Below are 27,784 nucleotides of genomic sequence, written 5' to 3'. Positions count from 1 at the left end.
CATGGACAGTATAAAAGTTATAAGTGGTGAACCTTGATGAAAGGGCTAGTGGTATCTCCTTATGAAGCCCTGGGCAGAAATCACTTTTCAGAGTTATTTACACTGGATGTGATGTGTGAAACCACACGCTTCCTCACTGCCTGGTGACCTTTCAATCCAAAGTTCTTACAATGTGCTTACAATAACTTGTAAGTTATTCAGTGTTAAGGTTGCACCTGCGATTTCTTGCTCCCAGAGCAGCTGTCTTGCCTAATCGTGTGAGCTGCAATAGCGCACTCTCTTCCTTGTTCTGGTTTTTATAGGATCATTTCAGTCATATTCCAATCATGATGATTGTGTGCAGTGACTAGACATTCTATAAGGTGTATATGGCCACCCCTTGGCTCTGCTGCTGCAAAATGGTAGTGTGCTTACAATTTCATTTTGAGCATGCTCAAAGTACAGCCTCACAAGTTCCCTGCCTCTGGTCTAATCTTGGCCATAATATAACTGAATTGATCCCATAAAAACAAGTCCGAAAAAGGAAGTGAGAGCAATATTGTAGATCACATGATTAGATAAGATAGCTACTCTGGGAGCAAGAAGTCATCCTGTCCCTTTACAGGAATCCGCTTGATAGATGTAACTTTAAAACTGAACAGCTCGAGTCGAGAGATGACAGCTTGAACAAAATGCACATAGTGAAAAAGATAAACCTGATAATTCTTAATAATGCTGTTTTTATTGTTATTAAATTGTGCATATGGATCAATAACAGGGCTCAGTTGATCTATCTGTGCAACAACTGAGCTCAGCATTTGGGTCACATGTTTCTTCATGTTACACCTAAACAGAAAAGAAGGTGGACCTACATTATTATTCTTTTCATAGCTTTTTTTTCCTCCAACCATCTTGTTCTGATGAGGCTATTTAGCAAATGCTGTTGTGTGTGGGAGAAGGAAGACAGAGCCTGCATCACGTCCCCCTGAGATTGCACTGAGCCAAAACGGTAGAGGAGAAAGGCAGCCGAGCTCAAGAAGGAGGTAACCTACTCCACTTTCTCTCTTCTGCAGACCAAATCTCAACTCTCGAACGCTATAATGGGTGCAAAACTTACCTTGCGTGTTTGAATACACGCAAAAGCAGACGAACGATCATCCTTCATCTTTCACTGCAGGGTCTCTGCGTGTTGCCATGGCAACAAGTGATGCAGGAACGAGGCTTTAGGAAGATGACTGTTGAAAGATGGAACACACATTGCTGAATAATCCCAGCAAACCTTGTAATAACCAAAACAGAACCGCCCTGTGTAACTACAAACACAGTTTCTGACACACTTACATGAGGACTGTGGAAATTAAAAGCCTGAGTGCTTATTAAATGGATTGGAGCGTCCACTGTGCTCAAGGTAATATGATAACCTTCCATGCCTTTTTCAGTCTGTGTGCACAAAGTCTTTAAGAGAAAGCACATGTCGGGTTTGAGCCAAATCCTCCTGCCAGAAAAAAGCTCACATGGCACTGGAGCGGAGGGACAGAGCAATGAACAGAAGTGAAGACAAAGCAGGAATGAGGTTTTCTTTGTCCTTCAGTTATAGGACAGATTTCTCCTGGGCAATAAACGTGATAAAGAAACTCCTCAAAGTGAAATGGGACAGTGTTTTACCATCCTGAGAAAACTGTAAGAACAGTTGTTTTTTATTTTATTATATATATATATATATTCTTTTTTTTTTTAGGATAAATTATGTAATGTGTCTATAGTTATACCAGTGGGAGAACTCTTGAGTAACATGCTAATACTAGAATGTACCACACTCACAATGACAATGTTCTCATACACTATGTCTAGCAGCAGTGTCCCTTTATGCAAACTCATAAAAGGACACTAAATCTTTTCTGAATCTTGAAGTAAAAAACCATAACCATAATAAAATACACACACACACACACACACACTCATTTTCATGTCTTAGTGAGGACATCTAAGTGACATAATGCCTTCCCCAGCCTCTTACCCTAACCATTAAAAATGAATGCCTAACCCTTAGCCTAAATCTAACTATAACCTAATTGTAACCCTGACACTAAAACCACATTTTGAGCCTCAAACATGCCTTCAAACTCGTGGGGAGAGGTGACTGTTGGTCCCCACAAGTACAGTAGCACGGCAATTTTCTGTCCTCACAAGGATGTCTAAACATGTACACATATATCAGAGGACTGCAGCAGATGCCAGTGTTTTGGCGAAGCCCACAGTTGACACACTTCAGATTCATCTAAACTGCATGTAAACCTTTCTTTTAATGTGCCTCTCTGACTGAGACAGGACAGATTTTGTTTAAGGGTCAGCTACCGTAAGATATGAAGCCGTTGCCGATTTCATTATTTATACCCATGATTCCTGTGTAACATATCGATGACTCTTTGCTGTTACGTCTGCACAGATCACATACTTGCAACAGCAGCAACTTCCCAGTTTTTAATTGCAACTCCAACTGTCTCAATGCTTTTTTAATGTGTCTACTGCTGCCATCTAGTGTACATCATTTAAAAGTGCTTTAAAACTGATTTTCACTTTATCGCCAAAGTATATGGGCACTTCTGTTATTCCTAGCTTAAACTATAACCTTAATTAATATTATTAATTAAGATAAATAATTATTATAACTCTGCATTAAGGCAAATGTTTCCCTGGCAACATTTATATTTATATTTTAGGTGAGTATGTGGAGCAGTATTCTGGTGCATTGTCTCACAATCCAAAGGTCCTGGGTTCAAATCCATCACCTGGCCGCAGCCTTTCTGTGAGGAATTATGTTAATTGGTAATTTAAAATTTCCCATAGGTGTGAATGGTTGTGTGTTTCTATGTCTTAGCCCTATGACAGACTGGTGACCTGTTCAGAGTCTACCCAGTGTCTCAGCCCACGGCAGCTGGGATAGGCTCCAGCTCCTCCTCCTTCCCACAACCCTGACTTAAATAAGCAGAAGAAAATGAATAGACAGAAGTGTAATAAGTGTTTCCAGCTTTCTGGAATATGTTTCAGTGAAGCCATTGCTTCTTTCAATCTGAAAATGTTTTAATGCACAAAAGCCGAGTGTGTAAAAGAAATTTCACACTACTTTTTTTTTGTTGTTCTAAATTGTTGTATTAATTTGTGTTTCACACCTCGCAGCTACCATGTGGATTTACCCAGATTCTGGAATGACCCAAAGCACTTAGAACCCCCCTTAAAGCTGCAACCACTTATACGAGAGTTCCAGCAGGCCTCAGGTCAGTTTCAAGGTTGGCTTGTTCTGTTTTTACAGTTTGTTCCTATCTTATTTGCTCCTTTATATTACTGCATACACTTCTTCAAGGGTACAGATAAGAGAAGCAAATGCACTCACCCAAATACACGCGCACAATGACAAGCTGTCGCAGTACCTATTTACCAAGTGATAGCCATGTCCCATCAGACAGAGTTGGTCAGCGAGACACAGGCGGAGAATTTAGTTCTGTACTTCGTGCAGGGGCGTAATTTCCAGGGGGAGTTAGGGGGGTTATGACCCCCCAATAATCAGACCCAGCCAATATAACCCCCCAATAAAATTATGAATTATCTTGCATAAATAGGCTGTTGATTTTCTTTACTCATTTCAGTTATTACCAGCAGAATAGTTGCATGTTTAATCATCTGGGAATTTACCCAGATTTTTTTATTTATTTAGACAGAGATCTTGACCCCCCCAATGTTCAGCAATGTTCAGCAATGTTACGCCCATGACTTCGTGACAGTAATTACATGCTTCATAAGAAAAAATTTAGCGAGTACAGTTTTCTAAACCCCACTACTTGCATCACATAAATTCTACTCATGCCAGCCACCTGCTGTGAGGTCAATGTGTTCGCATCATCACACCACTGACAGCTTCTTCACGGTGGTGCTGGTAGGTCCGCACAGCCAGTTACCACTGGGCAGCCTGATGCTTTCCAGATTTCTTTTGGAAGGCCAGCAGCGCTTTTAATTACAGGTAGTGCGCTTTAATCATCAGATTATAGAGCATGTGTATTTGCATCAAACAATGGGTCTTTGTGGCAGGACTGTCATTAAAAAGAAACCTTCCACACATGGTGTAAACATAACTGCACGTGACAGGACCTTGTTTGCGAGCGTGTATGACTGGGTTTTTTTTTTTTTTTTATTACCACCAGACTTCAGGTTGTGGCTACAATAACAAATTCAGGTGTGGGTGGAAATGTTGAGTCAAAGGAATGAGAGAAATGAGCCAATAATTCAAAAGCAAAGGTGTAATCACCGAGCAGAAGACGGTGCACACATTTAATTGGGAAGGGGAAGATTTACTGGTGACAGACTCACTGTGGTTAAGTCTCAAGTTTGACCACTGAACCTGAAATGGGACTTACATGCTTCTTTTAGATAGGAAAATCAAAATAACTTCTTCGCAGTTCAGAATCATGATTTATTTTATACTGGGCCTTGTAGCAGTCCCTTAATTCATCCTCTGTGAAGTAACAAGTTGCAGCTCCCTCCTAGCTTTTTTTTTTAGCCAGCTTTCTTCTGATTTGCCACCCTTTGCAAACACAGGGTTTGATCAGCAGGTGGGGGTTCTTGCTCACCGCCAGATGTATTTCTGCTGGTGGGAAGTAGAGTGCTGCAAGAATTAAATTTTACGATGAGGATCCAGAAAGGTATAGCATCCCCATTGTTCCATTAATAAAAAAAAAAGGGGGGGATTAGGATCATTGCAGTAAATAAGCAAACGCAATGGTGGGATGTAAAAAGGCTAACCATGGGTTCTAAATTAACTACAAAGCTTCGACAGAAGCTTGTTATTGTATGCACACTGTTGTGAACTGTGGAAATAATTTATGATATCCGGGTTCCTGTGAAATACACTGGCATTGAGTTCCATGACTCACAAACGCTGCAAACAAACGCACGTGTTCGACTCTTTCACACATGTTGACATAAGCGCTGAAAAGACATTAAATCCATAAATCATTTATGTTTCCATGCTGCCAAATCGGGTGTGCTCAGAGTCTGAACTTGAGCGATTTTGAGCGGAGAACGACCGGGTGGGGTCGTATCGGTGGAGCAGCCTATAAATAGCCTGGCTGCATGGAGCTGCATAAAGCTGCACGTGCGCCGGGATCGTCGGGATGTCTCCGTCAGGGCGTCCCAACACGGTCCGGCTTGTATTCCTGGGAGCAGCGGGGGTTGGCAAGACCGCGCTCATCCACCGATTCCTCCACGACGGATTCGAGCACAAGTACACGCGCACTGTCGAGGAGCTTCACGTGCTCGAGTATGACACCGCGGGCTCTGAGGAGAAGATGCGGCTGGAGATACTGGACACGAGCTGCAGCTACTCGTTCCCGGCTATGCGGGAGCTCTGCATCCGACTTAGCGACGCCTTCGCCCTGGTGTACGCGGCAGACGAGCCCGACTCCTTCGAGGAGGTGCGTCGACTGCGCGCCGAGATTCTGGAGCTGCGCGGCGGCGGCAGGAGCGTGCCCATCACCGTGGTCCGCAGCAAAGCGGATCTGACCGAGAGCGAAGGTCGAGCGCCGGTTGCCTGTGACGCCATGGCCACGGTGGAGGCTGAGTGGGGCGCAGACTTCGTGGAGGCGTCCGCGAGCACGGGCAGAAACGCGGTCGGGGTGTTCAGCTCGCTGCTGCAACAGGTGAACCTGCCGCCACGACTGAGCCCCGCGGCGTGGACACGCAGAGACACCGTGCCTAGGCCCCGAGCTAGGAAGAGACGCTCGCCGAAGAAGCACAACAGCTGTGTTCTGTCGTAGAAACAGCTGCAGCTGGACTGCGCCTGCTCAGTTTCGAGCCCGTTCTCACTCTAAAATGTTACGCTTTGGGAGTGAGAACGTGTTGGAGCGTGTTGCAGTTTCACACCTGTTCACGGGTGACGGCTCCTCGGGTCACTTTAATGTGTCTGAAAGCCAGCGGAGCCTGTAATGCTCATAGTTTAAGGGGAGCAAACGGGATGATGCACTTTATTTGAGTCCTGTTTTGTGTGTACATTTTTATATGGTGTCAGTAAAATAACTTTGTTGTAAAATGTGTCCGGTGCTTCATTTGTAAACCTTCCACTGGTCTTGGCACATCTGAAACAAGTCTGTCCATGCGTGGATCATAGAGTTAAACACCCCTGTGAACAAGTGTCCGATGGGCCCTAGAGCTTTTGTCTTTCTTCAATAATCAGAAATCTCATAATGTGATGGTTAAAGTAACCATCAAAGCACACACACCTGTTCTTTTTCTCCTCTCATCCCCTTTGTCTGTTTGGTGGTCTCCTCTTTTTCCTCCTTTCAGCACCTCTCTTGCCAGTAGACTGCTACAGTCCCGCTCCCGGATGAGTGTTGAAACAGTAGAGTAGAGCCCAGAGAGCTTTTATGAGAAAAAGCACTTTTGTGAGGTCCCCACTTAGAACATTTATAATTTTTTCTTTTGTCAATAAATAAGTGAACGAATAAATTAATGGATAAATGATCTTGTGAAGGCAGCCTGGCTCCTTAATTAAAATCCAGTCAATGTTTTGGGTCGTAAATCCACTGTTACTGTGAGCTGCTAAGCTGCTAAACTTCGGATTAACTTGCTGGTCGATGCACTGAACGTCTCAACAATTTTAAAGTTAACAATGTTTTCATCCCGAAATACTCGAAAAAAAAAAAATGGAAACTTTATTAAAAAAAAAAACTAGACCCCCCCCCCCCCCCCCCTTTTTTTCTTCTTCTCATGTCTGTTTCATTTATTCTGGAAGAACTGTTAGATAGCTAGCTGACCTTGGGAGATACCATTAGTTTTATCAGTGTAGGGGAGAAAAAGGCAGGTCAAATACAAATAAAACTACTGGATTTTAACAGTTATGATAAAAAAAAAACTAAACAAAAAACTATATCTATGTTTTGTTAAAATATGAGTAAAGTTTGAGATGATACAGTTCTGGTCTTTTTTAATTTTTTTTTCATTTCATCTTCTCTTGGATGGGCCCCCAAATATACATGGGCCCCTGAGGACGTGCCCAGAATGGCAATTGGCAATTGGACCCACAGTCTGTCGGTGCTGTTGTGATATGGTTTGATCTACCTTTTCTTTTAGAGAAAATGGACACTGAAAATCAGTTACAAATTACTGTGACTATTCAAATTGATCCTCTGAGAAAATATTTCTGATGGGAGTCTCTTCCATTTATTCCTAACTTCCTAGCATTCCAAGCTTTCCAAGATTTACATCTTAAAATTGTTCCTCTGAGTTATTAAATTGATGTACAAAGCCGATGAGCATATTTTTTCTAGTAATAATGAACAACAAGCGCCATTTTTGGCTTAGCGTGAGATGGTGCATCATAAAAATAGCTCCTTTCTTTGCTTGAAGCTGTGTCGTGACGTTTTAGACACACACACAGACACTTATATGAAGTAGAACAAAGGGGCTAAGCAAACACGCTGGTCTCATCATCTGTCCTCTCTTCATCCACTTGTTCTCCTCTTATTTTCCTCTCTTTATCGCCATGTCAGTTGTATAATCTGTTGCTAAGCAGATATTAATCGTGTCTGCCACAAAAGCATTAATATGAATGAGGAGCAGAGGCTCATGCAGCACACAAGGGCTAAAGAACAGAGGCTCCTGACAAGGATGAATCTGCATCATTTCACATCAAAAATGTCACACTGTTGGATTAAAAGCTTTTGTTTATCTTTTACCAAGAAGAGTGAACTACATGAAAATTAAAGTTTGAATTACTTTATTTGTCAGCTGCACGTGGCAAGAATAAAAGAACACCTGTGCTCTTGGACAGGCTTCTCAGTCATTTAGATAAGGAACAGATCAATAAAAAAAAACCAATATACACATCTTATAAAACAAGATGATAAAAATACAGAATAAATAAAAGCACAATGATTCAAAATACATATAAACAGATGGGTGACAATGATGTGATTAAGAGAAATCTCTGAAACACGATGTGTGTTTGTCTTGGATGAAGATGAATCCCATTATTTTCATTCTTGAGAAACAGCTAACTGAGTGCACTATGGACGGAGGCTGTGAAGCTAGAAGAGACTATTTCCATCACAACAGAAAAGTTTCATCAGGCCCGAGATGAACACTCATGACAGCTTAGCATAGATTTACAGTAACCACACACACACACACAAACACACACACACACACACACACACACACAGCATAAATGATCCACCAGTGCACCTCAGGGATGGAGGGTTCAGAGAATATTACAGCACTATATATAAAGTTTATCAGCTTCCGTAGCAATTAAGGTTTTTGTAAAGCCAACATACAGTTTTTCTTATTTTTATTTTTTATTGAGGGTGATAATAATTGTAATTTACCAGAACTAGCATTAGTGGCAATTGTAGAAGCAGCAGGCTAGAAGTAAAAGGCATTAAAGGCAATGACGCAGAGCAAGGCTGTAGCCATGGAGTCAAGACTGGGGTGAAGCAAAGGCCTGGGTGGTTGGTTTATCATGACTTTCAAGGTGGACCATGTTTGCCACAAATTTTGTTTCCACTCCACGCAATTCTTAATAATTCTTCTTTCCATAGTTACACTTCCAGTGAAAAATTATTTACATAACCTTTTTCATGAATGCTCCGCCTGAAGTTAAGTCTAGTTGGTGTTGCAATGACAATCCCATCAATAATTGTGTGGAACTATAATATATCCTGAATGTACATAAAAGTTTTTAATGAAACTAGTGAAACACAGACATTGCACTGACTAACACTCGATCATACTTGATCCAGAAAAGGTTTTAATGGAAATATGGTAACACTTTTTGAACAATCCATTCAAAGAAATTCAGTCCTTTGGTCCACTGTATAACTACAGCCTTCAACAACAGCAATCTGTTATGGTAGTGATATCAACATATTTTAATATTGGGACCGTATGAAGTTATAGCTTTATATTGCATTCGGGAAGTTATAGGAGTGACAGTGCCCCCTACTGGCTAAAAACAGTAATAACAATAGGTTGTGTGTTTTACATGAATGTACAGTCTACATGTTGTAGCTGGTTATGCTTTAGAGTTAATTAAACTGGACAACCTCACGACTGATAATTACGAAAAGTAGTATTACACGAGTAATAACGAAACAATACTTATCGAAAACTAGTGAGGTCAGCGTATAAATAAGCAAAGGTTATTGCAGTGAAGTAAATCTACAAATTAGTAGTCTCATATAAATTAGACTATAGACTGCTGCCTCGACTAAACTAAATCGGTTACAACAATCCACGATGACGACTATTTATTCCGGGCTTTTAGTTAAAAAAAGAAGAAGAAAAAGAAAACAATCAAATGACCATTAAATTCACGTTATCTACTTGGGTAAAAAAAGAAGAAGAAGAAGAAGAAGAAAGAAAAAAAACGGATGTATGTCACGATTAAAGCCCACCCCGACTACATTTCCCATCAGTACTCGCTTAGAGAAAACAAGGAGAACCAACAACAGGGATTCAGCCAATAACACTGCGGAATGTGACATACTCGTTTAGTGATTGGCTATTTTTGCCTGAATCTCCCACGATGCTTTGCTGCAATACCTTAGAATTCAAATCGAGCGGACCAATCAGAGAGCACCGTAACGACCGAGGCAGCATTTTAAACTTGTAGCAGAAACTGTTGTCAAAAGGCAGGACGGGTTAACGCTGCAGCCATCGACGGACAACTCTGGCGATTACTTTATTCAATATTTTCGTTTAAAAAAAATAATTATAGTCTAGTTGCACCGCGTTTTAATTGTCAATGAAATGTTTAAGTAACAACCGCGTCTAAAGCGTATTATAGCTAGTTTTGATTTAAATTCAGAAGTGTAGGGAGTACGCTAGCTTCCAAGGCCAAACTAACGTCGGTTAAGGTAGGGTTAACAATACTCTCTTCCTTGGGGTTTATCATTAATAACTCTATTGCGAAGGGGCTTTAAAACGTTTCTTTTTACTCCCGGCTAAGAGCACTTTAATCCAAAATGAGCGCTGGTGTTGCAAAGCCGGCGAACCCGATGCCGCACGTCGACCCAAAATCGGCCACTCTAAAAGAAATCCCAGATGTTCTGGTCGACCCACGCACCATGAGACGATACACCAGGGGGAGATTCCTCGGAAAAGGTGGTTTTGCAAAATGCTACGAAATCACAGACGTGGAGACAAAGCAGGTTTTCGCCGGAAAGATCGTGCCCAAATCGCTGATCCTGAAGCAGCACCAGAGGGAGAAGATGACTTCGGAAATCTCCATTCACCAAAGCCTCAACCACCCCAACGTCGTGGGCTTCCACGGGTTCTTCGAGGACGATGATTTTGTGTTTGTCGTCCTGGAAATCTGCAGGAGAAGGGTGAGTGCAGAGAAAGTGTCCTTTCTGTTAACTGCGGACGGCCAACGGTTACCCTGGCGGTCTCTTCCCTTGGCCTTCCCGTCACAGTGCAGGAAGCTTGGCCTGTTTAAAACCACAGGAGCTCTGAACATAATTCAAATGAGCCACTATTCCTAAACTCAGCATTTTGATGGCATTAGTACTTTTTAAAATCCTTTCTTTCTACACTACATGGTAACCATCCGATATACTTGATTTTTGTTGCTGCTTTACTGTCTCAGTGCCCCAGTTTAAAATCATTTTCTTCTCCAATTCAGTCCCTGCTGGAGCTGCACAAGCGTCGTAAGGCTGTCACAGAGCCCGAGGCCCGGTACTACATGACTCAGCTGCTCAAGGGTATCCAGTACCTGCACAACAACAAAGTGATCCACAGAGACCTGAAACTGGGCAACATCTTCCTCAACGACGACATGGATGTCAAGATAGGTAATTTGCTCAACTCAGCATGATGGCAGGGACTATAAATGTCAACTGGGTATATCAGCAACCTCAAACTGCTGGTTTTAGTAGAAAAGGATGTGGCACACCCAGGTCCTTAGTAATTTCTCACAATTCAAGAATGAACTTTTTCACACACGTGTGCCTCTTTACAGTTATGTCCCCCCTTTTTCTTTTAAAACAGGGGATTTTGGCCTTGCCACAAAGATTGAGTTTGATGGTGAGCGGAAGAAGACCTTGTGTGGAACACCTAACTACATAGCTCCTGAAGTGCTCTGCAAGAAAGGCCACAGCTATGAAGTGGATGTCTGGTCACTTGGGTGTATATTGTAAGTCTGAATACACAAGCACACCTGGAAACGGAGGTGTTATGGCCACTGAGTCATTCACACCTTGTAGTGTCCATTCTGATGCCAATGCCAAGCTTTGCACATCTGCTTGTGTTTAATTAGGGTTTTTTGTCTTTTTTACAAAATGCAGCCTTATGAGTCCTAATGGTTTTATATTTTCCCAAGACATACTTCTAATGATGTATTAGAAAGTTAAAAGTTGCTTAAAAAACAAAAATCTGCACAGTCACTTTAACCTCCTCCTTGTCTGAATTCTTAGGTACACTTTGTTGGTGGGCAAGCCTCCATTTGAGACCTCCTGTCTGAAGGAGACCTACAACCGCATCAAGAAAAACAACTACACCATCCCCTGGGTGAGGCGGTTTAACACAATGCTCTTTTTTTTTTTTTTTTTTTTTAAGAAAAAAAATTGTATACAAAGATGCTTTTTTGTTTAAGTCGTATCAACTTAAAGGCAATTGTCTTCGTGCAGCACATCAACCCAGCAGCGACCACCCTCATCAAAAGGATGCTGCATGCCGATCCCACCCAGAGACCCACCATTGCTGAGCTGCAAGCGGACGAGTTCTTCACGTCCGGCTACATCCCCTTGCGCCTGCCCACAACTTGTCTCACGGTGCCCCCGCGATTCTCTATTGCCCCTTCCACAGCCACCGAGCTCAGCCAGAGACGCCCGTTGACGGCTATAAATAACAAAGGTAATCCTCCCAGCAGGCAGAGAGTTGAAAGAAGCCCCAACTCTTCAGACGTTTAAAGCAAGGCTGAAATATTGGAGATGAATTATTTTAGTGTTTGCAGGAATGTTAATGATACAGGTTTGTGTTTCCAGTAGGGACAGAGAAGGTGGAGATGAAGGACGAGCCTGCACCACGGTGAGATGTTTGTCCCACTGAACTTGAAATAATGGAAATATTTATAAAGTACAGGTTTGTGTTTTGTGACACATTTATGTATTTGGATGTTTTGACTGGTGTAATCTGTGTGTAGGGAGGTTGAACCGGCAGAGAACCACCTCAAAGACATGCTGCAGCAGCTCAACAGCATCATTGCTGCCAAGCCTTCTGAGAAGGCAGTCGTCCGCCAAGGTGAGCGCTGGCTTTTTATGACTGTGCTGCATATTTCATTAAGCTGGATAATCTGTGTGTCAGTGCTTCATACAGAGATGTAAATTCTTTTAATAAACAGAGGAGGCAGAGGATCCTGCATGCATCCCCATCTTCTGGATCAGCAAATGGGTGGACTACTCTGATAAATATGGACTGGGTAAGTATTACACTTAGACTCCACATCCATCCATCTGCACTTGAACACCTAGTTCAAAACAAAACCCCAAACAAAGGAAACACAACTGTGATATTGGCTCATTTATGAAGTCGGTCTAATACTAATAGTGTAATATTGAACTGTAAAGAGAATTTATAGTTTCACTGTGAAAATTGGTAGTCATTGGCCTCCATCGGTGGGCTGGGGCGAGCATATAGATATAGAGAGATATAGATTTCCTTTATTTTGGAGTCAAAAGTGATCAGATTTACAAAGTTATGAGTTCATAGATGGTATAAGAAAGATGGAGCTAGTGTGATGCCAAAGCTGCAGGTTTTCATATGGATTTATTTGACTGCCATGGGACTGGATTTCTTTTTGCAACCTTGGGCTTTCGCCCTCTGGTGGCCATTAAACAGAAGACATGTTTAAGGGACTTGTGGTTAAACTTCACTTTTCAAACCCAGAATCTATGTCCCAGTTTTTATACTCTTTATGCATCGGTTAATATCTATTGCAAACAAACTGATGCAGGAATTACACTCATTGTAATTCTGAGCACAGACGACGTGTTTGCTAGTTCAAAAGAAACCATCGAGCAAGTGTTGTTGTAAGGAATTGACCTTAGATTGACTGAGGTGTTGCTTAACTAACAAGTAGGATGCCTCGTCTTACACTTTGGTCTAAATGCAGGTTATTTGGTTATTTTAAGTATTGAGCGTTGTGCTAAGTACATTTTGTGGTTATGAATATTTCAAACAAGAGTTTCTCATCTTCATTTCAGGATATCAGCTGTGTGACAACAGCGTTGGCGTTCTGTTTAACGATTACACCCGTCTGATCATGTACGCTGACGGAGACAGCCTGCAGTACATCGACAAGACGGCAACTGAATCCTACATGAGCGTGCGCTCTTTCCCTTCCACTCTCAACAAGAAGGTAAGAAGTTAGACCTTTTGTTTTGTGTGTGAGACGAGGTTTTAAATGGTCTCGCGCCCTCGTTTTCATACTCAACTCAGTGTTTCTCTCCTCTTTGTAGATAACATTGCTGAAATACTTCCGCAATTACATGAGCGAGCACCTACTGAAGGCTGGCGCAAACATAGCACGTCGGGAAGGAGATGAGCTGGCACGACTGCCGTACCTTTCCCTCTGGTTCAGAACCAAAAGCGCCATTGTGCTGCACCTCACTAACGGCACAGTTCAGATCAATTTCTTCCAGGTAGGACGCCACACCACCTTCCTACGGTCCTTAACTGTTTTACCTGTCTCGTGATGCCATATACAGATCCTTTATTCATGCTTTTGTTACTTTGTCTCTGGCAGGACCACACCAAGCTGATCCTGTGTCCGCTGATGGCTGCAGTGACCTACATAGATGAGAAACGAGACTTCCGCACCTACAAGCTGTCTCTTCTGGAGGAGTTCGGTTGCAGTAAGGAGCTGGCGAGCCGCATTCGTTACGCCAAGCTCATGGTGGAGAAACTGTTGGACAGCAAGCCCACTCCCGCCGCACATTAGTCCCCAAGTGTCTTTAATCACCGGCTGCTTCTCCGTGAGTTCAGGACGGGCTCGAACTTTCAGTCTTCATCTGTTTTATGGGTCATGTTGTAATCCTTTTTTATTGCCAACACTTTCACACCTACCGTGACAATTCATCTTATATATGTTGTACATGGAAAATTCCCGTCTTTCAGCCACTGTTTTCTCTTTTAAAAAATTTTTTCTTGCTGTTTATAGAAACTCTCATTCATCTCTTGTTCTTGTAACTTTCTCGATGAAGCTTGCGTTCCCGCTGACAGCACAGCACAGACGGTGTGTGTTCAGATGAGTCTAGACGGGAAAACGTGAATGTTCCCTTGGTTTACATTGAACTTAAAGTTGGAACGGTCCTCCGAGGTTTCCTCTGCATCTTTTGTTTGTACATAAAGTCCTGCTTTTCAAACTCTAAGCTGAGTGGACAGACTGTGAGGTGGGAGGTTGAGACTCGGGCCGGCTGTGTGGGTGGACGAAAGCTTCTCTGGTCTGCTTCTCTAGTTTGTTTTTTCTGTGTCGTGTGTAGAGAAATGGACCATGTTAATACGTCTGCATCATGTACATTCTTTCTCTGTTAGTTTTACTTTTTATAATTCTATTTTTAGATGGCATTTTCAACAAGTTGTACAAACATGTACATACTGCTGAATATGAAGACATGTTGTAAAGATGGATTAATTTTACCTGTGTTTAAATAAAGATTCTCTTGTACAAGGCACTTACTTCATGTCTTCAGTTGAATTTTGATGTTGGTGTAAGTTGTTTTTTGGGGGGGGGCAGTGTACAATCTGGATATTTGTCAGCAACAAAGATTAGTATTACAAGTCAGGGTGGTTAACTGGGGGAAAAACAAATAAATACCACACCAGCTGAGAACTGGTTGAACTTCTACTCATGGTGTGACTGAAATCGTGGACGGATATCCTGTTTTCATATACCCAGCACAGGATTCATCTTTCTTTTGTTTTCCTACCCCACACCCCTTCTCAGGTCACATGTTGAGGTAAGCTACTTGCTCTTTTTTTCCCCCTTTAATATAAATGCAGGTGTCCTCTGATATTACACACTTAAACACTCTTGAATTTCATTTTCTGACTTGGTAAGATGCTTTAAATCATTGATGTAGAACCCAGTTTGATCTCATCTGCATCAGACCAGTGAAACTATCCTTCTGTCAATGTACTGAACTTTACACATTAATCCTAGAGATGCCTTAATGCTGAAGTATTATTTTAACAGATTGTCTTTTTCTACATTATAATGAAGTGCTGCTGCAGTATTTGAAATAAATCTGTCAGGATGAGACTTAAACTGAAGTAAATGTGTAAAATTACTTAACTTAATTACTGTGGTTTGGTTTGAATGGCTATGGGGGAAATCTTGATCAGTAGAAAAAGCTATAAAACCTATGAAGTGCAATTAAAAGTCCAAAATTTCTGTTGCCCTTCACATTGTCCAAAGCCATCCATTGGATTGGAGTCTGTACTGGGCCAAGTCTGGCCCCTGTTTGAGACCCCTGGTTTGAACCATAAAAAGGATCATGTGATCATCCACTTCACTTGTCTCCTGTGGTCTTTCAGGCCTTTGGTGTTGCTTAGCTGGCCAGTGCATCCTACCCCATATGACCTCGATATCGCTTATTCTTTAATTGTGCAATTATTACTGTCTGTGGAAATGGAGCATCTGAAAATATTGTCAGTAATTCCTAAACATCAGTAACTTTAGTCACATCTTGATTGCTTCAACATACCTTGGCGGTGTATGGAACAAAAGTACTGTATTAAATATATATATATATATATATATTCTCTTCTGCTTATCAGGGTCACAGGGCTACTGCCTGAACAAGTGCATCTAACACATAGAGACAAACAACCATTCACACTCAGTTTCACACCTATGGGCAATTTATGACCAATTAATGGCCAAGTGGTAGGATCGAACTCATTAATAACTGTGAACCCCACTGTTGCCTGCTGGTCACCAACGACCTGACTGGGAACTCACCTATTTTTATGACTGTGGCTCGTAAATATTTGCTTAAAGAAAAAAATGTGACCATGGTCCAGTAAACTATTTATGATGAAATGAGAAATGGAAAACAATCTACAGGGGAAATGAAAAACTGAATATTTCATTAGGGGAGAACTATTGAATAGTAACTACAGAGACAGTTAAATAATATTTATAAGGAGAAACATTGTGGTGGCATTATTACATAAAGGGAAATAAACAATCACCTCCCACTTTGTTAGGTACATCTGTTTAACTTCTTGGTAATGCAAACATCTATTCAGCCAATCACCAGCAGCAAATCTCTTCATTTAGGCATAAACCTGAGCATCAGCATAGGGAAGAAAGATAATTTAAGTGACTTTGAATGTTCCATGGTTGTTGGTGACAGACGGCTCGGGGTATTTCAGAAACTGCTGATCTGCTGGGATTTTCCCACACAGTCATCGCTAAGGTGTTACAAACAAAATATGCAGAAGAGCATCTCTGAAAGCACAACACATTGAATCTCGGACTGCAGCAGCAGAAGACTACACCACATGTGCCACTCCTGTCAGCTAAGAACCAATACATTTGGACAACAGATGGGAAAAATGTTTCATGGCTGATGAGTCTCGATTTCTGCTGCAACATTTAGAAGGCAAATTGTTGCTGTGCATGTTCATCCATTTATGAGTACAGTGTACCCATGTTCTGATGGCTGCTTCCAGTGGGATAATGCACCATGTCACAAAGTTCAAATCTTCTCAGACTGCTTTTGTGAAGATGACAATGAGTTCACTGCACTCATTTCCACAGTCACCAGATCTATAAATAGAGCACTTTTGGGATGTGGTGAAATTCACATCATGGACAAATCTACACTATCTGTGTGATGCTATCATGGCAACATGGGCCACAATTTCCAAGGAATGTTTCCTGCACCTTTCGGAATCTTTGCTACGATTAATTAAAGCAGCCCTGAAGGTGAAGGGGGAGGGGCTAAAGTGTCCGGAAAGTGTATATTTTGGGGTAAGAATTTGAAACGACCCCCCCAAACAAGATGTATTGCATTATTTTTTAACTGTTCTGTAGCTGGTAAATAATATAATATGAAATTTAAATTATATAGCTTTTATACCTGGTAAGCTCACGGTTATTTTGGGCTTTTAATGATTTCTCTAACTTACATTTCATAACATACATCTGTTATGACTTTTTAAAAAAAATAATTGAGTGCACAAACTTGAGTTTATTTTGGATTTTTTCAAAATAAAGTCCAAAGAACTCACGGACAGCCCACGTGTTTTATGGTCAGACAAGATAAAGATTGAACTATTTGGTCACAGTGACAAGAGTAGGAGTTTGGGGGAGTAAAACTACAGAACACTGTACCAACTGACAAGCACAGTGGGGGTAGCATCATGCTCTGGGACTATTTTGCTGCCGGTGCTACTGGTGCATCGAAGAAAGTGGATGAAATTATGAAGATGGAAGAATGCCTTAAAATTCTTAAGTTTCACCTCAAACTCAAAAATGTTCACTGTTTTAATAATTATTTAAAAGGACACATCAAAACTGGTTTTGGATTGGATAAAGCAGGCTAACATCAAACCTCTAAAATCTTGTTCCCAAACCCCCTTTTAAATATTTGTCGACAAACATTTAAAAGCCGGGTTCATGCCCGATCAACTTGTTTAAATTCACCACCAATTCTGACAAGAATTACGATTAAATATCAGGCCAGAATTATGACAAAAGCTTGCTGATGATTATCAAAAAGGATCTGGTCATCTTTCTAGGGGACGTTTAACACGGACAGCTGACGTTCACGTCCATGATGAGTGTAAGTAAACTTCTGGCCTTTAGTAATTTTATTACTACAGGATCCATTTCAGTAATATACTCAAGTAATAGTATTTCCAACACTGCATACTTTTTAAAAATATGGTCTGTTGTTTTGAGCCACAGTTGTGGCTTAAAGTAGATAAAATGTACGGAAAATAAAGAATTCACAAATGTTTAATGTAAATCTTAAAACAAACTTTAGTAAGATTTCTTTTCTATATAACAAATACAACATACACATACATAAACAAGTCAAAAACAGCTGCAGTAATAAAACACACATTTCCAGTCTGACGTTACAGTGACCTAAAAGGAGCTCTAGGGTGTGACGTGTTAGAAAGCTTGTACAGCAGCCACTGGTTTATGGTACATGCTCAGTTTACAGTATATGAAAGCTCATGTTTTTGGATTTTTATGTTAAATTTACTCAAGCTGAAGGTAAATTCCTGAAATGCAATACAGTTTACAGCAGTAACCAAATCAGCTAAATGAAGGGAACATGTCCGTGCCCCATCATGACGCTGAAACACCCCAATGTCTTTATGTCAACGCAGACTGAAACAAAGATGTTTATATTTGATTAAAAAGTCGTCTAAAAGTCCGTTTTTAGCAGCAGCGCGAGTTCTGACTGTAGCAGTATAAAGTCACGTCTCCGTTGTGATGTCCAGTCACCAGCGTGTTTGATCCCCCCCATCGAGCCAGCTGCCAGCCTTCACTCTCTGGAGCCCACACCATCCTCGAAGCCCCCGGGTGCCCGAGCTCCCACACACAGGCGCAGCCGTTCTGACTCAGGCCCACCACGCCGGAGCCACTGACGTCGGCTTCACACAGCCTGTAGAGCAAAGTGACAGATGTAAATATGCCAGTGTGTTTGAAAAGTGACGCAGAAACACAAACCTCGTCTTCCATTCCTCATCTCACCTGCCAGCCCAGGTTTCCGGTGGGTACAGTTGAGTAGCGGGGATAGATTTTCCACTTAGAGGGTTAATGGCGACCAAGGAGAAAAAGGCAGTCTTAGGATCTTTTATTTTTCCTTCTTTTTCTTCGTCTTCTAAAGAGCTTAGAAACTGATGCTGCAGCAGGACAAACAACACTCCCTGTGCACAAACACGCAAAGGACTTATATCACGTAAAGAATGACAGCGTTACAGGGGCATGTTTTTTTTTGTTTTTACTGCTTTTACTTACACAGGAGGAATATCCTCTGAGGCAGGCTGTGTGAGAAAAACCCTCTCCAAAGAGGACTCTGCACAGCAGCTGTCCAGTCTTTAGATTCCTACAACAAACAGAAACAATTTAACTGTAAGCGGGAGCAGCTTCGAGGTAAAGATGAAGCTGCTGCTGAAATCACATTTCTTTCTATCAAAAACAAAACGACAGGAGGATTACGTTTTGTTTTGTGTTATTCAAGCTGTTTTTTCTGTCTGTAGGGGGCAGCAGAAACAAACAGATGAGTCTTTAAACTTCCTCTTGTCCCATCTGTTGTCAGTTGATACACTGACTGGTCAGGTGGTCCCAATGGAGCACAAGCCTACTGATGTCATTAGCTCTGTTTGAATAACTGATTCTAAGAACATCAGAAACGAACAAAGAGCCAAAGAGAAACCCGAAACAGAATTCAGCAGTCTTGATCTTTAAATTAGACTTTTTATCATCACATTTATGTTTACCAGACAAAAAGGTGTCCGCCCTCATCTGTACCAATGAGAGCATCAGGAAGTCCGTCAACTGGTGCAAGCGCTCCCACGCAAACACCTGGAGATACCAGAGTCTGAGAGCTTGGTGAGCTGAGAGAAAAAAAGAGAAGTGAGACACGAATCGTGACAACTCTATGTAAGCTTCGGACCCCTAATACAGATGTAGTCTGTGACATCGATACAATGAGAGGCGACAGCGGAGAGGAAAACTGTGATGTGTTACCTGTAGTCTGACAGTGTAAACACCTGCAGAGTGGAACCTGTGGCTGAGTGGGAGGTGGTCACCACTCTGGACCGGGACACACCAATCACTGCCTGAAGAATCCCCTCACAGAGCAATATTTGCATGAGGCTGGAGCATGACAGCACTCTGTGCACACAGACAACATACAAATATTTTACGAACTATACTGAACTTAATGAAAACTGCTCGTTTGCACAGGCGAAACAAAAGCACACCCCGTGATTCAGCAGCTTGTAGAACCGCCTTTAGCAGGAATAACTTGAAATAATGGTTTCCTGTATGACTTTGTCAGTCTCTCACATCGTTGTGGAGGGATTTTGGTCCACTCTTTTTTACAGTGTTGCTTCAGTTCATTTAGGTCTGCAAGAACATCTCTCTTAAGGTCCTGCCCCAGCATTTGGTTGAAGCTGAGGTCTGGACTTTGACGGCATTGTTGCACCTGAATTCTTTTCTTTTTCAGATATTGTGTTATAGATTTGCTGCTAGACTTGGAATCATTGTCCTGCTGTATGAACCGATTTGGGACACGCTTTAGGTGTCAGACAGATTCCCTCACATTTGATTCTTAAATACTTTAATCAACTCAACGACTGCAAGGTGCCCTGGTCCTGTGACTGCAAAGCAAGTCAGAATCATCACCCGTGCTTTACAGCTGGTATGAGCTGTTTGTGCTGCGTTTGGTTTTCTCCAAATATGTTGCTGTGCATTGTTGCCAAACATCTCCACTTTTGTTGAGAGGCTTTCTATTGGCAAACCTTCCAAACAAACCACACATTTTCTGTATTTTTCTAATTGTAATGTCATGAACTTCAACATTTTAATCGAGGCCTGTAGAATTTGATTTGTCGATGATCAGTTAATCAAGTGCATTTAATCAGTAGCACCTGGCTGGTCCTTACCCTCTTAATACCTATGGAAGCAGGAGGGGTGTACTTAGTTTTTACATGACAGGTTTAGTATTCACCTCACTTCTCTGATTTCCAGCTGACCCAGAGTCACACAGATCAGCCCAGCAGCATCCGGGACATGAAACACACTGATCACTGGCTGCAAATAAACACCAGTTACTGCCATGTGATTTTATGCATCTCCCAAACATTCAAACTGCAGTTTACTAATCAAATTTATGTATAATTTATATTGTTTGTGTAATAACACTGAGCTACAACAAAGATGAAACTTATTCTAATACGTGGATTCTTTACGCTCATCTTTAATTATGTATTTATATTGTATAGCTAGGGCTCCTGGCAGATTACTGAAACCAGGTGTTAATCAGTGGAACAGTAAAAAAAAAAAAGTAGTTCTAGCTAATGTTCAAACCTCCACAGAGTCATTCTGATATGCAGGCCCATAAGAAACTCACCTCACTAAAGGTCCAGGTGTGTATTAATTTCCATTCAGATGCTGAAGCTTGACTCCAAAGGCACACTGCCCACTTTCCTGCTGCTGCTACACACAAAGTGTCTGAGGATCCAGGAAAACAGCAAGCATCTACCAGCATGCCTCCTGCTGCAGCCTGAACACACACAAAAAACTGTAACTCACTCAAGAACGATGTTACGGATGCTTTAGATGCACACACCCTTAAATTATATTTAATCTAAATAATAATCTTTAACTATACAGCAACAGATAAAACAGTTTTTTTACCTTCAATGTGTGCATGTGTCTAATTACAAGTTCTTCTTTCGTTTCCTCTGTTCTCAGGTCCAACTGCCCAGCTGAGTCCTGCAGCTGATGGCCGGAGGGACTCAGGGGAGTAGTGAGTTCAACTGTGTGATGCTGATTGGCCCTAACTGGTGGCTTAGATAAACGGTGGATCTCTCCAGATGGAGAGAGAGCAGAGGGGCTAGGAGGGAGGTAAGTGATGGAGGGACAGGGAGACAGGGGTGGAGGAGAGAGAACCTGTCTGGAAGGGCTGTATGGTGGAGGCAGGTTGAGACAAGGGGCAGAGGGGGAGGAGGTCAGAGGGAGGCTGCAGGTGACAGGGTGGGGGGTGAGACCTAGGGAGGGAAGTTTTGGGCTGGTACTTAGGATGGATGAAGGCAGGTGTGGGGTTATAAAGAGGGAGGGTGCTGAAGCCAGAGGGGAACTCAACATGAGCTGAGAGATGACACCATGTGAAGATTTGGTCTGATTTTCAGGGAGTCTGTTTGGAGACTTCAGCGGTTCTCCTGGAGGGTTTGTTTCATTACATGCTTGTTTATCAGCGCAGCTGCTGGAGGAGACTTCCTCTACAGGTGACTCAAAGGAAACCAGCTCAGTGGTAACTTGATCTTCTTCACTGTGATTTATACACCTCAGATCCTCTGAAGCATGGACCACACCATAATATGTTTGTTTTTCGGGTTCAGGATCTTTTACTTTACGTTTTTCTGGGTGATTGATGACATCATCATTCTCTGTGCAGACTGGTCTGTCTGCAGAGTTCATGAGAGTCTGAAGTTCAATATGAGAGTTCACAATCACAGTTTCCTTACAGACATTAGCACACTTTTGCCCCACTGGCTCTGTTGGGCTAGAGTGAGTCTCTGCCAAGCTGTTTTCAGTCTGCTGCTCTTCAGTGAAGGAGTGCTTCATCACTTTATCTGTAAGCCTGTGTTCTTCTGATACACTCTGGATGTTTATTGACTGGGTAGCAGCCAGCTGTTCTGCATTATGACCTGGTGAACGTGCAATTGTGGGTGTGAGGCTTAGCGGGAGAGGAAGAGGCGTCGCTGCATCAGCGTTGATGCATCGAAAGTCAAAGCGGCGCCAGCTGCTGCGTGTGTTGTAAGATGGGGATGAGAAAGGTTCAACTGCAGATTCTCCAGTGACTTGGCGAAGCTTGAGGAGCTTCAGGGAGGCAAACTGGTCATCTGGGAGATGAAAATCTTGGTGGGTGTCCAAGTTCATCAGCGGGCCAGACAACAGAGAGGGAAGACGAAGCAGAGACGTTTGAGCCGGTGACAAGGAGGGCAAGAGGAGAGATCGCCAGCTCGATGTACCTGAAGAACACAAAGTGGAAAATAAAAGCTTCAGTCAAAAACATGCTCATCACTGTATATAGAACTTGTTATGTATATACTGGGTGTACTGGGTGATGACCTGACTGAAGGAACAACCTGTCAGTCATCATGTCTGTAGGTCTGTTCAGGGAACTTTAAAACAGTTAAACTGACACCAGACACCAAGCCAAACTTTCAGTGCACATCTACATTCATCTCTTCACAAAATAGCCTCTGCGTCATCTTAGATGCACTTCTTCTTGTATCAAAAGAAGAAGTGCAGTTCTCTGCATTGGCTGTGGTTTCCTTCACACAACAAAAGTTTCCAGTTTCCATTCTTATAATTAACCTAATGCCGTCATTTCTTTGGCATTTCTACCTCTTTAATCACCACCATATGGCAACTGTGCACTGAGGGTTAGGATTCAAGCTGAAGACAGAAGGTTCTTTTTGAAGGGTTATTATGGAAAAAATTAAAAGAGTGCATGCAAAGTGTGACACACTGAATTAAAAATTGCGGCTGTATATTGCAGCAATAATGTATTGTTGTCACAAACTCTCACAGCAAACTGTGCATTCAAGTGGGTCTCAGCAACATGTTTGGGAATTATCAGGAACTTTCTGCTGATCTCTTATTTCCCAAGGGACTGCACAGCAGATGGATGCACGCTTGATTTGGCCCAGATTTTAAACCATCTCCTCCCAAAAACCAAGGATGTTTTGCATGTAAGGCAAATGTGTTAACCACTACACTGCAGAGGCCCTCATTGCTTTATACCACTACATAACTGCATCCAAACATTGTGCTGTATCAAAATGTGCAACGCAAATAATGTTTTTAACGCTGTCTCTTTGGCCACAACAGTCAAATGAATCCAAAAGTCTTTGAGATGAGTCTCTCCAATTTCTGTGATGTTTTTATAATCTGAACGCGTGGAATATGTGTCAGATAAAGCACATAAACATGAACATAACCTTAAGGAGGAAGGTTGTTTTAGAAATGGGTGTAAATAGATCTTGCACCCCCTTTCGTCACAATTCACTTTATAGAGTGAACATAGGTCTCAGGGTATTTTTATAATGATGCACAGACACATAGACAAAGACTGATACCAGAGCCCAACAAATATATGACCAATAATGATAGACAGTTGTCATTTAAACATGCAATATATGAGCCAATATTTCTTTCTTTCAGACACATGAAAAAACAGATTATTCTAACGTTTGTTGTATGTGGTTATTTACGAGTCCTTACTGAGGTAATGTAATAGTGCTGTTAAAAAGTTCACTTGTTTCACTGGGACAACAAATCAGAGATTATTCATTAACTTCTGACTCTGCTCAGATTAGCTGGTTGTTGTATTTGTGGCTTTCGAAACAGGGACCTTGGAGAGTGCCCTCCTAACAAGTTATTTCATGTCTTTCTTAAAATTTTAATTTATCAGCCATTATAAATGCAGATACAGATCTATCAGCAAATAGCTGATATTACCCGAAATATACGCTGGGCTCTATTTGATTCATACTCATACAAGTCTTACTTTGGTTCATGTGTGGGGATCTGTTAGCCTTGTTGTTCCTCTTCATAAAGATTTCATAGACCTCCTCTGGATGTCCAGAGGCAGAGCTGGAAGAAGCTCTATTATCTCCAGAAGTAAGCGGAGGATCAGTGATGTGTGTGGGCACGTGCTGTGGTTCATTTGTTGCTGGGTCGGTTTCTCCTGGGATTGGGCAGGGCTCTGGTCCATCAGCTCCTTGGAGAGACTGACAGGAAGAGACTGGAATGTCTGTAGGTTGGGGATCATCTGAGGTTTGCTCACCTGGTGACTGATGTGTGTTCAAACTAAAAGAGGCTCGTCCGGTCTGAGATCTCCCTCTCCCCGTGCCTCTCTTCCTCTTCCGGCCTCGTGCTGGACGAGCAGACGTGGGCAAAAAACTAGAGTCCATCTGACAAGCTGAAATCTCACCAGAGTTCTGGCTGTGTTCAGCAGATGCACACACAGATGCAACAGCCTGTGATGGTTTGTTAGGGTCCCCAGATGCAGTTGTTAGAGAGAAGAAATCTGTCTGAGTGTGTGGCTGTGAAAGGTCGCTGCTCTGTGTGCTCCTGTTCTGTCCTTTGGCACGACCTCGGCTCCTGCGATGTCGTCCCCTGCTCAGCTGGGACTCTATTACAGCCTGCATGTCAGGCTGGCTCTGTGAAAATGTCATCCGTCTTGTGGTTCGAACGTAGTATTCCACTGGGAAAAGTAGTCCCTCCACTAATGTACAGGAGTCCATAAGGCTCCCACTTTTTCCACCTCCAGTCAACTCATTCTTTTCCTCTTTTACTTCCACACTATAATCATGCATTTTTTTACTTTCTGTTTTGTCCCCTACATTTTGTTCAGTGTCTTTACTAATGTTCTCTTCATTCCGTCCTCTACTATTTCCACCATCCTCTCCTCTCGCCCCTTCTTTTCTCGGTTTGTTTTGTGTGCCATCCTGCCCCCTGTTTTCAGTTTGTGTTGTGAGCAACAATGACTCAGGTTCTTTCTCCCCTTCACCTTTTTCCTCAGCATCTTTTTCCTTTTGTTCTTGGGATCTAGGGATGTCTTTTCCCCGAATATCTCCTGATTCAGTGTATCCATGTGTGCTCCAGTGTGTAAGCAGCAGAGAGGGAGACTCAGAATCTGTACCAGAAAAAAGCTCTTCACTTTCATTTACAGCATCTGCTTCATCTGATGTGAGTTTCTCCTCCTCTCCTGCTCTTTTGGCACTTTCCATCCCCTCACCCTGCTCCTGTCCCTTTTCATTGTTCTCTGTGCTCCTACTTTCCCAGCGTAGGCGGCTGCGTCGTGACCTGAGGCGCAGGGAAGAACCTGTTCTATAACCTGTAGGTTCAGCATGGCTGAGATCTGGCGTTTGCGGGCAAGCATCAGATGGAAGTGAGAACCTGATCACCTGGTTTCTCCTTGAGTTGTCAGATTCAGCTGGACCTGGCGAAAAATCAGATGATTTGTGAATTTCACTTTCTGCTTTTATTACAGGCCAAACATGCTGTGCCTCTGACAGTAATAACAGTGTAGTCTCATCCATATGACAAAGCAAATGTCCCATGATCAAGTGTTACCTTCAGTGTGTCTCTGACTCCGAGTTAAGCCCTGAGCTGTGTCATCGCTGCTGTTCAGTATCAATGAAGAAGGATTGAGACGGAGATTTGATGCAGCCTCCATGTCTCTTTGCTCCAGGTGGTTTTGTTCAGCGATCCTGCTCCTCACATGTTTCTGTACTGCCTCCAAGCGCTCAGCACGCTGTTTGCAGATGTATGCATATATATATATATATATATATATATATATATATATATATGAGACAAAAATTCTCTTTACATTTTCCTTTTTATAGCACAATGAAAGACACTCACCTGCAGTCTCTGGGCTGTCCTGAGATATTCCCTTTGTAATTCAGCCAACTTCCTACGAAGCTGAGAAAAAACAACATTAATCTCAGAGGTCATGGCAGCATTTTATGTGGCTCAGGTGTGAGGACAAATGCAGGTTACCTTCTCCTTATCATCAGAATGCAGCGTAGATCTCAGCTGCTCCTCACAGTGCAGAATATCTCCCACAGTGGTCTCCATGCTGCTCTCTGGTCACAGCAACACACGACTAAGACTTAAATGTAGCCATTACACGGCTTCTATGGCGCTAGCACAGCTGGCAGACGTAACCTTTGCCATATAGATTTCCTTAAAACTTTAGCTCACTTGACAATAACGTGATTTTTCTTTAACTGAAAAACCCACACGAAACATAAACGTTAGCAGCCAACAGCCGAAGCTTACATCGCTATTGATAAACACCGATACTTTATTAAACGTGTAACTTGCCTTTTATTGTAGTTCATGCTATTTCATAAGGTGAGCTCTTCAGCGACTACACCGGGCTACAGGTTTATTTTGACGGTCGATTTGGCAGCTATCGATTTAGTTCTAATTTCCCGCGACTCACATCGCCAGGCACGAGCAGTAGAGCGCCGATGAGTCGATCAGCGGTAGGTAAGTGAACCCAAAGCGTCTCTGCCGCCCCCTCGTGTCTGGCTGCAGTGTAGGTCATAAACGAAGGAGCTTGGAAAGAAAAGCGGCTGGACTTCTTTACGTTTCTTGAAGACGTTTCACCTCCAGGAGCTTCTTCAGTTCTAACACCCGATGGTGGAGAGTCCCAGGTCATAAACCCCGCCGCCTGTTATCCCCAAAGATTCTTTTTGCAATTATTAGTAGTCCTCATCATGCTGATTTGTCTTTAAAGGATAATCATTCTCATAAGTTTTATTTTTACTATTAAAATTGGGGTGCAACATTTTGATGACAGCTTTGATTGTCAGCTGCAGAAATAAAGTTCTTTGACAGCATTAAATAAAACCTGGCGTAAAGTCAAAGTTCTGTATTTAAATGCTGATCTGAAAACTTTAATCAGGAATTCTTTTACAGTGCATTTTGCCATAGAGAATAATATTTTAAAGATATCATTTCTACAGGACTGAATAGTCCTGTACATACATCCTGTACATACATCAGTATGTAAAAGTCCAGAGTCTCTGTGCATTATCTGAGGATCATGTGAAGTACTTGTAACATTACACAAAGCAAAGGTCGCTGTTACAGTGTTCAAAAAGTGCTGTTTTTGTTCAACATCAGTGGGGGATCTATGGTGGACGCCTGAAGACGATTTCCCTCTGAGGAGGCTGCTGGTGAAGATATTTCTGACATGATTTCTACCTCACTTGGTCAACAGAACATCTGGCACAGGATAGCGGTGAAGAAAGAGAGGGAGAAAGCGGCTCTAAACCTCTGGACCCAGGAATCCAGGCCCAGCTTGGTCCTGATGATCTCCCTCACCCATTACATCCCTCCAGGGTATTTATAGCTATTGATAACAAAGCAGATTTTGGGTCCTGCTGTTAAATGAAAAGAATAAATTGTGCTTCTATGAAACCTTTGCTGTTGTGTTTATAAGTCGAACATTTTATTTAAAGTTTTCAGGCTCCA

General features: G+C 42.2%; 3 protein-coding genes across 5 annotated transcripts; 2 read left to right on the top strand and 1 right to left on the bottom strand.

Moving 5' to 3' along the window:
• The first annotated feature begins 4,684 nt into the window (after positions 1-4,684).
• Positions 4,685-6,058, top strand: rasd3 (RASD family member 3). Its single transcript, XM_084931894.1, has one exon. The coding sequence runs from the start codon at positions 5,145-5,147 to the stop codon at positions 5,784-5,786; it is 642 nt and encodes a 213-aa protein (XP_084788020.1). The 5' UTR covers positions 4,685-5,144; the 3' UTR covers positions 5,787-6,058.
• A 676-nt stretch (positions 6,059-6,734) lies between these two features.
• On the top strand, positions 6,735-14,693 carry plk1 (polo-like kinase 1 (Drosophila)). 2 transcript variants are annotated; one of them, XM_084931891.1, is made up of 12 exons: positions 6,735-9,884; positions 9,977-10,355; positions 10,652-10,820; positions 11,017-11,161; positions 11,442-11,535; positions 11,655-11,880; positions 12,012-12,054; positions 12,170-12,267; positions 12,368-12,445; positions 13,230-13,384; positions 13,485-13,667; positions 13,772-14,693. In XM_084931891.1, the coding sequence occupies exons 2-12, from the start codon at positions 9,993-9,995 to the stop codon at positions 13,964-13,966; spliced, it is 1,749 nt and encodes a 582-aa protein (XP_084788017.1). In that variant the 5' UTR covers positions 6,735-9,884; positions 9,977-9,992; the 3' UTR covers positions 13,967-14,693. The 2 variants fall into 2 exon arrangements, with proteins under 2 accessions (XP_084788017.1, XP_084788016.1); XM_084931890.1 differs by having other exon boundaries at positions 6,735-10,355.
• A 3,301-nt stretch (positions 14,694-17,994) lies between these two features.
• On the bottom strand, positions 17,995-27,207 carry palb2 (partner and localizer of BRCA2). Of its 2 annotated transcripts, XM_084931883.1 has the most exons (12): positions 26,300-27,207; positions 26,162-26,221; positions 25,868-26,048; positions 24,297-25,733; positions 21,416-22,752; positions 21,129-21,281; positions 20,727-20,809; positions 19,742-19,888; positions 19,492-19,608; positions 19,010-19,097; positions 18,743-18,918; positions 17,995-18,653 (listed from the first exon to the last, which is right to left on the bottom strand). In XM_084931883.1, the coding sequence occupies exons 1-12, from the start codon at positions 26,375-26,377 to the stop codon at positions 18,428-18,430; spliced, it is 4,083 nt and encodes a 1,360-aa protein (XP_084788009.1). In that variant the 5' UTR covers positions 26,378-27,207; the 3' UTR covers positions 17,995-18,427. The 2 variants fall into 2 exon arrangements, with proteins under 2 accessions (XP_084788009.1, XP_084788010.1); XM_084931884.1 differs by lacking the exons at positions 17,995-18,653; positions 18,743-18,918; positions 19,010-19,097; positions 19,492-19,608; positions 20,727-20,809 and having other exon boundaries at positions 19,750-19,888.
• Positions 27,208-27,784: the final 577 nt, after the last annotated feature.

Source organism: Perissodus microlepis, chromosome 6 (genome assembly GCF_051167445.1).
Source record: "Perissodus microlepis isolate ML-2025 ecotype Zambia chromosome 6, ASM5116744v1, whole genome shotgun sequence".
In the NCBI taxonomy this organism is placed as follows: domain Eukaryota; kingdom Metazoa; phylum Chordata; class Actinopteri; order Cichliformes; family Cichlidae; genus Perissodus; species Perissodus microlepis.
This window is presented reverse-complemented; position numbering and strand designations above follow the sequence as displayed.

Bases quoted from the DNA above. Each gene is read 5' to 3' on its own strand.
- rasd3 (XM_084931894.1), top strand. From the start codon at position 5,145: ATGTCTCCGTCAGGGCGTCCCAACACGGTCCGGCTTGTATTCCTGGGA.
- plk1 (XM_084931891.1), top strand. From the start codon at position 9,993: ATGAGCGCTGGTGTTGCAAAGCCGGCGAACCCGATGCCGCACGTCGAC. The intron at 10,821-11,016 runs GTAATTTGCTCA...CTTTTAAAACAG, and splicing joins CGACATGGATGTCAAGATAG to GGGATTTTGGCCTTGCCACA. The intron at 11,536-11,654 runs GTGAGGCGGTTT...GTCTTCGTGCAG, and splicing joins ACAACTACACCATCCCCTGG to CACATCAACCCAGCAGCGAC.
- palb2 (XM_084931883.1), bottom strand. From the start codon at position 26,377: ATGGAGACCACTGTGGGAGATATTCTGCACTGTGAGGAGCAGCTGAGA. The intron at 26,049-26,161 runs GTGAGTGTCTTT...ATCTGCAAACAG, and splicing joins GGACAGCCCAGAGACTGCAG to CGTGCTGAGCGCTTGGAGGC. The intron at 18,654-18,742 runs GTGAGATGAGGA...TTTGCTCTACAG, and splicing joins CCGGAAACCTGGGCTGGCAG to GCTGTGTGAAGCCGACGTCA.